The sequence below is a fragment of the Triticum urartu genome, chromosome 3, assembly GCF_003073215.2.
Source record: "Triticum urartu cultivar G1812 chromosome 3, Tu2.1, whole genome shotgun sequence".
Taxonomy (NCBI): Eukaryota; Viridiplantae; Streptophyta; class Magnoliopsida; order Poales; family Poaceae; genus Triticum; species Triticum urartu.
In genome coordinates, this window is record NC_053024.1 from 696,033,971 (window position 1) to 696,046,594 (window position 12,624).

The window sequence follows — 12,624 nt, forward strand, 5'->3', positions numbered from 1 at the left end:
GTAATTTGGAAATGAGATTCTAAAAACTGCATTATTGTACATATGGAGGCAAAGTCTTATGCCTGGATATGTGTCACACTGAATTATCTGCGAACATACATGTTAATTAGGTAGCTATTACCTTGACGCATTTGGTTGACTTTTCGATGATGTCATGTTGAACCGGTCATCTGGTTTTATGGCAGAAGGCATGGTTTGTGTGCCAGGCTGTATGTTCTGCACCTTAGTCGGTATTCTGGCAAAATGTTGTAAATAATGGTAGAGACTATGATCCATCGTTTATTCTGCAACTTGGTTGCAATTTTGGTTACGATAATTTGCTCCACAATTGGCCATTAATGTACTCTGCAGCTGGGAGTAATTTCATTAGCTAGCAGAACGAGTCGCGTGATTACTAATATCCATTTAATCCTGACAACGTAATAGAAAACGATGATGCATCCATCGATTGGCGGGGGGGACAAATTGGGAACCGATGGAAGGAAGGTGAGGTGAGCAGCTGCTTGTTCAAATTAATAGTTCTTCTGACAGGGCTTGTTCGAAGAGTTGACGTTATGTAGCTTTCACTCCAGTGAATAGATCAGATTCAACTAACGAGAGGAACATGGGCCTCACATGGCTATGCGTGATGACAGATTGGCAACTCATGGCTTGCATGTGTGAAAACTGACAAGAAATTTGGTTGCACATGACTGACCGACCGTCCACAGAGTGTATGCCTGGCATGCCATAGGCAGAATTAGCCGTTCGGCTCTTTCGTCTTCCTAGCCATGCCATCTAAAGGTAATAGCTAGCAACGAGTAAGTGTTTTTTTTCTTCCTTAAATTAACCTTTTTATTACAAAGATAATAAAAGCACATGAAGAAATTGAGTTGGATTCGAGAGCTTGTCAGATAGGTGCTGCCAGTGTGATAAAAACGATCATCATCGGCAAGTTGGAGTAGTTGCTTACTACTGTACTTGTTGTGGCGTACTGGTGTCACATCTAGATCTGTCACCTATGGAAGGGTGAAGCGGTGGTGCCGGCTAGCTGCTGGTTGGGTCCCAAAGAGTTGACATTATGTTGCCACAAATGAAGGAGACTCGAGCTAGTCTAAAACAAAGGAAAGATAATACTATCATTAGCATAACTTGATTCTTCATATACGCAGGGAGTCATAAGGCGCTCTCTACCTCTCAGCTTCACTAGCTGTCGCAAACACATCCTTCTTGTGCAAGAGAGCAAGAGCTCGCCACTGCCGCTGCGACGCCATGGTGGAGGTCGCGGGGATGATTGCGAGTGCGGTGGGGAATCAAGTTGCTAGCAAGCTGGGCGAGCTCGTGAAAGACGAGATCGCTCTGCTGTGGGGGTTCAAGGATGATGTTGACGGCCTGAGGGAGAAGATGGAGGACCTCCAGGCCGTGCTGCTTGATGCCGATCAGAAGATGCGCCGAGGAGACACAGAAGGAAAAGCCGTTGGGCGATGGTTGGCCAAGTTCAAGGACGTCGCCTACGACGTCGAGGACGTGCTGGACGACTTGGACGCTACCGCACTCGTCGAGAAAACCCAGTCAAAGGTACTCCACCTACTAGTATTTTTTGTTTCTCGAGGTTGCCTTTGGAGTATATCTCATTCTACAATTTCGAGATGATTCTGTGCCTTTTATTTGTGTATCTTGGCATTCAGAAATATATATACTTTCTTATTTGATAATATTGTTGAAATACTAGAAGAATAATAAGGTAAAAAACCTGGAGTTACAAGCGGAATATATTTACAAATCTATATGGACCATTGTTTCGAAATTTCTGACAGTGTGCATAGCTAATAACTTGTTGAATATGTATATAGACAAGAGGCAACAAGTATATCAGTGATTAAGAAAGTTTAATCTCTATCCACTTCTACTTGATGAGGAAATATGAAATTCAATTGAAGGTTTGGGATGGCTCAGATGGAATGTAACTCATTCTAACTAATGATTTTGTAACACAACTCATTCATTAGCTTTGCGATGTTTTTTACATTTAGAGATTGTGTAGGAGCTTTTCATGTAAATTGTTGTAAAAGAGGAATTCATTAGCTTTGCGATTTTTGCACATGTCATAAACATATTTTATATTTTCAAAACTGAAAGCTTGAACTTCTTTTAATTTTTATAAAATACGTTCTTATTTTCCCGCCTAGATGTACTCGTTTAGAGCTCCTCAATTCAAAAACAAAAAAGTTGCATTAGCTGAACCAAGCCGCGAGCGCTATATCTCGTGTTATGCGAAATAGATCAAAGGAAGAAAGGGAGGGTGTGGGATTTGATCCCTCGGTCTCCTTGTTATTTCATTCCGCTTCTAGCCAGTAAGCTATCGCTAGTTTCATGTTACTTCATTGCATTCCAATTGAAAAGTTTTCAATGATTTCCTTCATTGCGTTCTTTTTCTTTGCTTTATTTCTTGGTTTTTCATTTTCTTCGCCATTTTATATATCTTTTTTCATGTGTTTCTTTGGTTTATTTTTCGCTTCCTTTTTTCTTTTGGTTTACTTTTTTCTTGTTCGGTTTTCATTTTTTGGCTATCTTTGTTTCTTTTGTTTTTCGTTTCTACATTTTTTGTATATGTCAACCACAAATTTCTACCATACTTTTAACATTTTTCCAATACAAATTTAACATTTTCTAAATACATGTCAACATTTTTATACATATTTTAAACATTTTTCATATGCTTGATTAACATTTTTCTAAATGCAATATTAATATTTTTTTAACACATGGTCAACATTTTTACTATACACATTTAACATTTTTCAAATGCTTGATCAACATTTTACAAATAATTGTTCAACTTTTTTAAATGCTTGTTTAACATTTTTATATACATGATAAAAAAATATTCATTTTCTTACTACATGGTCAAAACATTTTTTTATACATATTTAACATTTTTTTAATTTCCTAAACACAATTTTTCAAACACTTATTCATTTTTTTTCAAATTCTTGATTAAGATGTTTATATACATGATAGAAAAACTCATCTTTTTTTAATACATGGTCAACATTTTATCTATACACATTTAGCATTTTTCAAATGCTTGGTCACCATTTTTCAAATACTTATTCCACATTTTTTCAAATGGTTGATTAACATGTTTATATACATGATAAAAACTTTCATCATTTTTTAATACATGGCAACATTTTTTCTATACACATTTAACATTTTTCAAATGCTTGATCACCGTTTTTCAATTACTTATTCAACATGTTTTTAAAGGATTCATTAATTGTTTATATACATGATAAAAAAAATTCAGTACTTTTTTAATACATGGTCAACCTTTTTTCTACATTTAACATATTTCGAATTCTTTATAAAAAAATTCAAGTACTTGGTAAAAAATCAAATGCTTTGATTAACAATTTTTAATACAAGATAAATATTTTATAAACATTTTTTATTCATTTTTGTAGGTGTGATAAACCTTTTTTATATAAATTTAACATTTTTTAAATGCTTTGTATTTTTTGAAATTATAGTGTTTTTTTCTAAGATATATTTAGAGTATTTTAAAGTATAAACAAAATTTAAATAATGAAGCAACAAACAAAACAGAAAACGTAAAAAACATAAAACAAGAGGCTGCTGCCTCCCGCGCTCCTGGGCCGGCCCAACTTGGTCTCCCCTTTAGCGAGGGTTCCTACCACTCTCGCTGAAGGCGTGACATAGGGGCGGCCGAACCAATAGACGTCGGGTGCTACCATTCAACGACTTTAATTTTTTTTGAGACATATTCAACGACTTTAATTTTGGAACAACGTTGTCCAAGTCCCAATGTTGGAACTCGGTCGGACGAGACCTCACTTATTTTTCTTTCTCACCTCTGATACTGCTTATGTTTATACTATTGCTAGCTTCCGACTGTTTTTAATTTTAAAAAAGTAAAAGTTTATTCCAAAATTTACTAAAACGTTCAAGAATTTTTACAGTTCTTCACAAATCTAAAACGATTTTATAAATTTTTAAAATATTTATGAATTTGCAATAAAAATCATGAATTTGGAAAATTTAAAAATGGTCATGAATTTGGGAAAAATATGAATTTTGACAGTATTCATAATTTTAAAAATGTAAGTAAATTTTTCTAAAAAGTTAATGAATTCAAAAGATGTTGGAAGGGAGTGTGCGCGTAAATTGCCTCCCCCCCACCCCTAGATCAGAGTTTCTAAACTCTTGAGTGAACAGTAAAATTGGAAAAAATCAAAAGATTCCGACCTTGTCCTGGAGCAAACATTGACAAATGTTTTTAGTGGTCACACAGTTTCTTTAAAGAATGACATTCATGGAAGTTGTGGCAAAAAGGAAATAAAATTGATGCTTCAAAAGTGTTATTTACTTAAGCATTTTGAAGTGCTGATTTTTTTTGCCACGACTTCAATGAATGTCATTTCATGATGAAATTTTGGAACCACTTCAAACATTTGTCAAAGTTCATAAAAAAGAATTTTGTTATTTTCTTTTTCATTTCTTTGGGATTTTACTTTTCATCGCGAGCTCAAGTGAGCTTGCGAGCAGAAGATTACTTTCGTTTACCCCTGCTCTGCTCCTACGTGATGGGACTTTTTTTTATGTTGAGATAACTATGTTTTTTTAGATAGCTACGTGATGCTAGTATTTCATCATGGGCTGAACCCAGTCTAGGCAGCCCATGCTCTCCTAATAAAAAAAACACAGAATCCTGGGGTCATCCTGGAGATCTTCCTTCCGTCCCTGTAAACATTGTGACGAATTAATAAAGGCTTCGTGAGATTGTCTAAAAAAAAATCAAATCATCCATGATTGGCGGATTGCTCTAAAAAAATCCAATTGTCCATGACCTCTTCTAAAAAAGATCCAATCATCATGCCGGCACGGTTGCTGCCTGCTGCGGCTTTGGCCGGGGAAGGAGACTGAGATCGGTAGTGCCATCCACCGCGATGGCTTGTCGCACGAGGTCTCGAAATGGAGGTGCCACGGCGGAGAGCGTGTTCCTCGAGAGCTGATGCGAGGCCGGCGATATCGCGGCTTTATTTAGGAACCGTACTATGTGGAACGGCGGTGGGTGTGCTGGTGTAGGACGAGGGGAGACAGTTGCAACATGAGGGTGACGGACTGGCATGGGCACGCACAGAGTCACGGCCAGCATATACGATATAAAGTTCTATAGTATTGAGAGCATTTCGTTCTCAACTTCGTAGAGATAATGCACAAATCCATTTTTTTTGTTGACGGTATGAAAGGAAAATGGCAAATGACATTGGCTCTAATTCGTTTTACAGGTCAAGTTATTCTGTTGTGGGAGCGATCAGCTCCTCCAACGGTCGACCATAGCCCACAGTATGAAGACCGTGAGGAAGAAAATACACAAAATAGAAATGGAGGGCCAGAAACTTAATCTTGTGCCTCATGTGACAAGGGCAGAAGGGAGCAGAAACAAGGAAACATTTGCAGCCAGCAGTAATGAAGGCATGAAAACTGGAATGGTGGGGAGGGACATCGAGAAGGACAAAATAATCAGCCTACTATTGACAAGTGAAGCTAATGAGGATATCTCCATCATTCCAATTATTGGGCTTGCTGGTCTAGGAAAGTCAACATTGGCTGAATCGGTTTTGGCAGATAAGAGCATCAATGTCTTTGACGTCCAAGTCTGGGTTCATGTGTCTGATCAGTTTGATTTACACAAAATTGGGAGTGCCATCATGAAAAGCATAAATGGTAGTATCAACCTTGATAACTGTACTTTACAGTTTCTACATGATAATCTGAAAAAAGAACTTGCTACTACAAGATACTTGATTGTTCTGGATGACCTCTGGGAAGAAGATGGAGATAAACTGGAAGAATTGAAGCGGATGTTACAATATGGCTGCAAGGGTAGCAGGATTGTAGTAACTACCCGAAACCAAAGTGTAGTGAAAGCACTAAGCACTGGTTTTCTTGCAAAAGAAGGTAAATTTTGCACAGTACCTGAGTCTGACCAAATCAGTTTGGGCGTTCTATTACCCGATGACTGTTGGGAACTAATGAAGCAAAGGGCACTTGGACCTAGTGATGACCAAAGTGGTTTGCAAGAAATTGGAAGGCAAATTGCAATGAAGTGTGGGGGAATACCGCTCGTGGCAAATGCTCTTGGGCAAGTAATGTTTAAGTTAAGGACTCTCAAGGCCTGGGAAGATATAAGAGACACCAAGGTTGATTTAGGTTTGAGAGAAAACAAGACTTTAGAGTGTCTCATGCTTAGCTATAACTACATGAAGATTGAATTCAAAATGTGTTTCACATATTTGGCGGCCTTCCCCAAGGGTTTTGTGGTGGAGAAATACCGTCTAATCCAGCAATGGAGTGCTCTTGGATACATTCAGACAGAGGATGATGGTGAAAGGTGTATCAACTATCTTCTCGGAATGTCATTTCTTCATATTTCAAGGTCATCCTTGGTGAGTGTTGAACTCTCTCTCAATCATACGAACTAGTTATATACAGCCAATGGGTAGGAACCCGCTTTGGATAAATTGTACCCTCTTATGGGGTTCAAGGTTATTAATTATCATTTTATATTTAGTATCTTTAGTTTAATACATATAAATGGATTGAATTTTGTTTTAGTATTATTAATTTCCAACAAACAGTTCTGAAATACTTCTACTTCATTGAAATTGTATTTGAATCTACAGGATTGCGGGACCATTTAGCTAGTATTTTTTGCTACTAAATATAATTAATAGGTAGGCAAAAGATACCAAGAAATTATTTATTTATACCATATTGTTTTATCTGACCGAGGTATACCATATTGATCGGAGCAGAGATATCTGTTGTGTCTTTTTTTACTTAGCTCTACCATTTCCCGTACTATGTGAAAAGTGCAAACAGCCTACTCCCTCCTTCCGATTTTTTAGGCTCATGTTATAAATCACGTCAACCAAGGAGGACCTAGTAAAGTGATAGACAACATATTAATGCAACATGCATGACCCTCCACAATGAGCCTTACAATGACATTTACTTATTATGCAACATCCATTCGTTCAGGCATTGGTTGGTTCCACATTGGAAACTAAAATTTTACAGAATTTAATGTAGGTATAGCTAAATTTGCTTATTCCGAAAGACAATGAGCCTTACAATAGGAGGCTTCTTATTTTTTACACGAGCCTAACAAACCGGAAGGGAGTTAGTATTTTGATAATTTAAACCATGGTAGTTGGATATATAATGATCAATTACTTTATAATTGTACCTAATCTTTTCAAAGGATTCTATATTTTAGCTTGCTACACTATTTTGATAATATTTACTTTTGTAGGTTAGTCCAGGTCCGGTGCATGGCAGAACTTCTCACAAGCTCACCATGCATGATTTGGTGCATGATCTTGCATCAATAATTGCTTCCAATGAATTCCTTGTTTTGGATGCTAATTCCACTGAACCAAGGGGTTGGAATAGAGCTCGTTACTGCCGACATGCACGGCTGGTTAACTACCAGGATCAACCCAAAGTTTTCAGAGATCTGCCAACCATGGCTAGATCCCTCCATTTTAGCTATTCAGCAAAACTGGAACTTCCCCAAATGGCATTTGCTCAATCCAAGTACATACGTGTGTTGGACTTCAGCGGACATTCAGTTGGGAGGCAGTCTACTTCAAGCAACTTAGACTTTAGTGGAAGTTCAGTTGAGGGGCAATCCACTTCAAGCAGCGTATTGATGCCATCATCCATTCATAAATCAAAGCTACTTAGGTACCTTGATGCCACATCCTTGCCAATTACGTCACTTCCAAAGTCTTTCCACACACTAAAATACATGCAAACTTTAATTCTATCCAAATGCTCACTTGAAACATTGCCTGATAATATCTCTAGCCTCAACAAGCTTTGCCATTTGGACCTATCTGGCAATCTCAGCCTTAATAAGCTCCCTGGATCACTGGGGAAGCTCTCTAAACTCTCTTTCCTCAATCTATTGGGGTGTTCCATGCTCCAAGAGTTGCCGGAGTCCGTCTATGAGCTGATATGTTTACAGCACCTAGACATGTCTGAGTGTCACGCCATTAAAAAACTCCCTGATAAATTTGGCACCCTTTTGAAACTCATATTCCTAAACTTGTCAGGTTGTTCCAAGATAACCAAACTACCTGACAATCTTACACTTCAGTCTTTAGAGCATATGAACCTATCAAATTGCCATGAGCTAGAAAGCCTACCAAACAGTTTTGGCAATCTTCAAAAGCTTGTGTTCTTGAGCCTCTCCGACTGCTACAAAGTTTCGTTGCTGCCCGAATCCTTTTGCAAACTTATACATTTGAAATTCTTAGATCTTTCAGATTGCCATGACCTCATGGAACTTCCTGAATATTTTGGTAACCTTTTTGAGCTTGACTCTCTGAACCTAACAAGCTGTTGCAAGCTGCAAGTACTGCCAGACTCATTCTGCAAGTTGCTTAAGTTGAGGCATCTCAATTTGTCATACTGCGTGAGGCTTGAAATTCTCCCATCCTGGTTAGGTGGCCTCATGCTCCAATTCTTGGACATCTCTGGTACAAATATACTTGATTTACCAGATAGCATCCGTGACATGACTACACTCACTCAATTTGTAGCCATGTTAACATACCCAAATGTGTTTGACAAGGCTCAGGACATTAAAAAACATCTAAATTTGCCAGAGAGAATAGTTCATAAGGTACATCAGATAAAAAATAGAGGATGCAGCAGTATTGTGGAGTTAGCACAGTTGACTTGCCATGAGCTCGAAGTTGCAGAACTTCAAAATGTTAGTAATTCAGAAGATGCAGAGAGAGCTAAGCTGCGTGATAAATCAGATCTTCAGTTGCTAGATCTTAGCTGGGAAGCCCAAGGAGAGGAGGGAAAATCTGTGCTGGAGAGGCTCATACCTCCTCGAACTCTGGAACACTTATTTCTATCGGGGTATATGAGCACGGATTTCCCTAACTGGATGTCTCACGTGTCCACCTACCTTCCTTTGCTCATCGACCTCTCCCTTTATAATTTAGGAACATGTGATAATCTTCCTCCATTTGGGCAACTGCCAAATTTACGAAATCTATTCATGGAGAATATTCCTAACATCAGAAAAATTGGCAAGGAATTCTATGGAGGTGGAGGTTGTACAAAATTAAGATATATAAAGTTGAGGTCGATGGATAATTTGGCGGAATGGTGGACAACACATTCAGGTAAAAACAATGAAGAGTTCTTAATCCCTAATTTGCATAGTTTGGAAATAACACACTGCCCCAAGTTGAAGTTCCTACCATATCCCCCAAGGAGTATGTTTTGGCGCTTGAATAACAGCACCATGGTTTTGCCAGAAGGGGGTTTTGGGAAGCTTTTGTCTTCTGCTCTTCCTTTTGAGTTGGTAACATTGAACTGCAATTTTTCTCCAGTCAAGTGGGATAGGCTTCGGCATCTCCCCACCCTTAAGACAATTGAAGTTATTTCCTGCAACGGCTTGAGGGAGTTGCCAGAAGCCATGCAATGCTTAACGTCTCTCCGAAAGCTACTTTTATCTTCGTTGAAGGACCTGATGACACTGCCAGAATGGTTGGGGAATCTCACTTCTCTAGAGCATTTTTACATCAAAGATTGTCCCTTAGTGACATCTTTACCTGAAAGCATGAAGAATCTTACTGCTCTCAGAGAACTATGGTTGGGAGATTGCAAAGACCTAGATATTTTGCCAGGATGTCTAGGACAACTCATCTCCCTTGAAAAATTAACTATCAAAGATTGCCCCAACCTTACAAGTTTGCCTGAAAGCATGGAAAACCTTACCTCTCTCAGAGAACTTTGGATAAAGGAGTGCAACGGCCTAGATGTGTTACCTGAAGGGCTGGGACAACTCACTTCCCTACAAGAATTCAACATCGTCAACTGCCCCAACCTCACATGTTTGCCTGAAAGCATACAGAACCTTACCGCCTTGAAGGAACTCTACATTTGGGGATGCCCAAATCTGGCTGAGAAGCTCCGAGGAGAGAACGCCCAGAAGATTTCTCACATCCCGGTTGTCAAAGTAAATGGTGGTACGGATCTCTTTCCACTTTTCTTAGTTACTTGTGATTCATTTGCACATGGTTCTGCAATATTTGTGATTACCATTGAATTTATAGGTGCATAGATATTTCACTTGTGTTTGGTGTATATCTCATTTGCATGCTCTATATATTGCCTTTTATGAATTCTGCTTTGCTGAATGGTAGAATTAAATTGTAATTCAGATAAATCATTAATTCTTGTTGTATGTGTTTATAGTTAGTTATTTCCAGTTTGATCCTTTCTATTGTGTCCGCAAGGACTGTGATCTATTGATTCTATTTTTGAGCGAATTGAAATATTGTATCTTTGTGTGGCCGAGTTTGATACAGAACTCTGGCAATTAGGGATTCAGATGGGTAACAAGAAAACAATTGATCTTATGCAGAGCCGCTGTCGACTTTTCTGGCACACAGGAGAGCTAGAGGAACTCTAGCAGAGCAATTGGGTTCTGTTTTCCACAAACTCTGGTACTGACGGCTGCAACGTGGAGAGCTAAAGGAAACAAACAACCAGAGGTTAGTAGGAGAAATTTGTATTTCTTTTGTCGTCGTGATTGGTTGTGGTTCATCAGTAGTTTTCCTGGTGTGGGTTGATTCTGATGGTCGGGTTATTCCAGGTGATTCTGGTGTGAGTACCAAGCGTTCCTTTTCCTTTAGCTGGAGTGCTAAGCTTTCCCCTCTTGTTGCCTTTGTCAGTACAAAGCTGGTATTTTCCTGCAAATGCCACGCGATAGAATGATAGCATCCAGAGTCAGAGGCTTTCATAGAAACTGGCACAAGGCAGTCATATAGTGAATGACGGTAATGGGGCAACACCAGTGGGCGTCCAGATCCACCGCCAGGAGCTCCAGTTTATATGTAAGTAATTTGCTCCTCTACCTCCGGCCCTACCAATTCAGTAATTCGCTCCACGGTTTTGGAACTCACGCTTGTTATGGGTGGTTTATTCTGGTATTTCTATTTTTTTATGTTGATTGATCGGAGCGTAGGCCTGATCCAGTGACAACAACAAGTAGGCACGAGCAGGCCCACATATTTCTGAAAATCCAGTCATTTTTTGCTAATTTACACATGTAAGTCTGCAAGAAGTTCTATAGAAATGCACTATATAGTCTAGGATTGAAAGTTGCATAGCAACTGATTACCTGAACTTCAGTTTCAACTGTACCCGCGTTGCCAGGAATTTTTCTTCATTTTTGGAGAGAGGGGATGCGGTTGAAGAATGAAGATGGTAATAGCAGAGCATGGAGATGAAAGTTAACTTTCTGCTGGCAGCAAGAATGAAGATGGTAATAGCCAAGTGTTGATGAGGAAAGAAGGAGCGTTGCAGGAGAAAGTTTCAGAGCTAGAAGAAGATTGTTTCAGCACAAGTGTTGGTCTGGTCGGCTAAGGCTGAGTCGTGACAGGAGTCAAAGGCAAAGTTCAGAACTCTCCGTCGGATGCAATAATGAATGGCGGAATGAGTCGCTTGGGAGTATGATATATTTCGTCATGGCTATTGTATTTGTGAGTGCCAGCTAGAGATGACATCAGACCTATGTTTATGCACAGGGTGCAGTCAGTCTTGGTGATGTACACGCTTGTTTTCATGGTGCTCTCACAATCTCTGTGGGTGTACTCACATGATAGATATTACCTTGGCGTGTTTGGATATCTAATAGATGATGTTGCCATATTTAATCATCTGCTTTCCAGACAGAATGTAGGGGGCTAGCCACATCTTCACTTCCTATTACCTTTCTCTGCATTTGACGGATTTTGCAATTTGCATTCACCATGATTGTTTATTGCTTAGATTCATTAGGTCGCAATGTGGGCCGCCTGCCTGAATGATGATGATGTAAAAGAAGAACAGGTCGCATCTCTCACCCTGAAACAAAGATCTCTCACCTACTGAAGAAGGGAAATTCCGTCAGCCCGAAAGATTGATACGCCAAGATGGCCTTGGTAAACCAACACTTTCTCTAAGCTGGAACGATATGAAAATACTGGTACTACGAATCATCCTGGAATCAGCATTATGTCTTACAGGCTTGTCCAAAAGATTCGCAAAGCCACGGACATTACATACCCATGTTCAGAGGCCATGGTACTCTGCTCATGCTGAAATAGCAGTGGATACATACATTATAAATGTACAGTAGACTATTTATGTCTTTAATCGGAGAATAGGTTTCAGCGCGAACGATTACCCTGATGACTACTCATCCGAGTTGGAGATGCTCCCCTCCTGGTAGTGCGTAGTATCGTCGGCTGCTTCCGAGTCACTGGCATCATAGACAAACGACTTCCTATAAGATGCCATATTAATTGAGGATGAAACATTCAATTCTCATGCCATAATTGAAAAAAATGGCAACAAAACTGAAGATGGCAATCACTAGCTACATAAAAGGACAATGGAAGCAGCAGCAACATATGAAATTGGAAACATACACAACTCAGAAATCGAAAGATAACTGATTGTTAACAAACATAACATCTATTCAACATAAGAGCCAATCATCAAATCACCATATTACATACACAGCAATCCCATGGAAACATGGAC

The 12,624-nt window shown here is 39.1% G+C and overlaps 1 protein-coding gene across 4 annotated transcripts; it reads left to right on the forward strand.

The window, feature by feature from the left end:
• Nucleotides 1–768: 768 nt before the first annotated feature.
• On the forward strand, nt 769–11,756 carry LOC125545970 (disease resistance protein RGA2-like). 4 transcript variants are annotated; one of them, XM_048710041.1, is made up of 7 exons: nt 769–1,557; nt 5,292–6,452; nt 7,322–10,061; nt 10,460–10,589; nt 10,691–10,931; nt 11,063–11,146; nt 11,230–11,756. In XM_048710041.1, the coding sequence occupies exons 1-4, from the start codon at nt 1,252–1,254 to the stop codon at nt 10,546–10,548; spliced, it is 4,296 nt and encodes a 1,431-aa protein (XP_048565998.1). In that variant the 5' UTR covers nt 769–1,251; the 3' UTR covers nt 10,549–10,589; nt 10,691–10,931; nt 11,063–11,146; nt 11,230–11,756. The 4 variants fall into 4 exon arrangements, with proteins under 4 accessions (XP_048565998.1, XP_048565996.1, XP_048566000.1 ...); XM_048710039.1 differs by having other exon boundaries at nt 11,254–11,756; XM_048710043.1 differs by having other exon boundaries at nt 10,770–10,931; nt 11,254–11,756.
• The last annotated feature ends 868 nt before the right edge of the window (nt 11,757–12,624 follow it).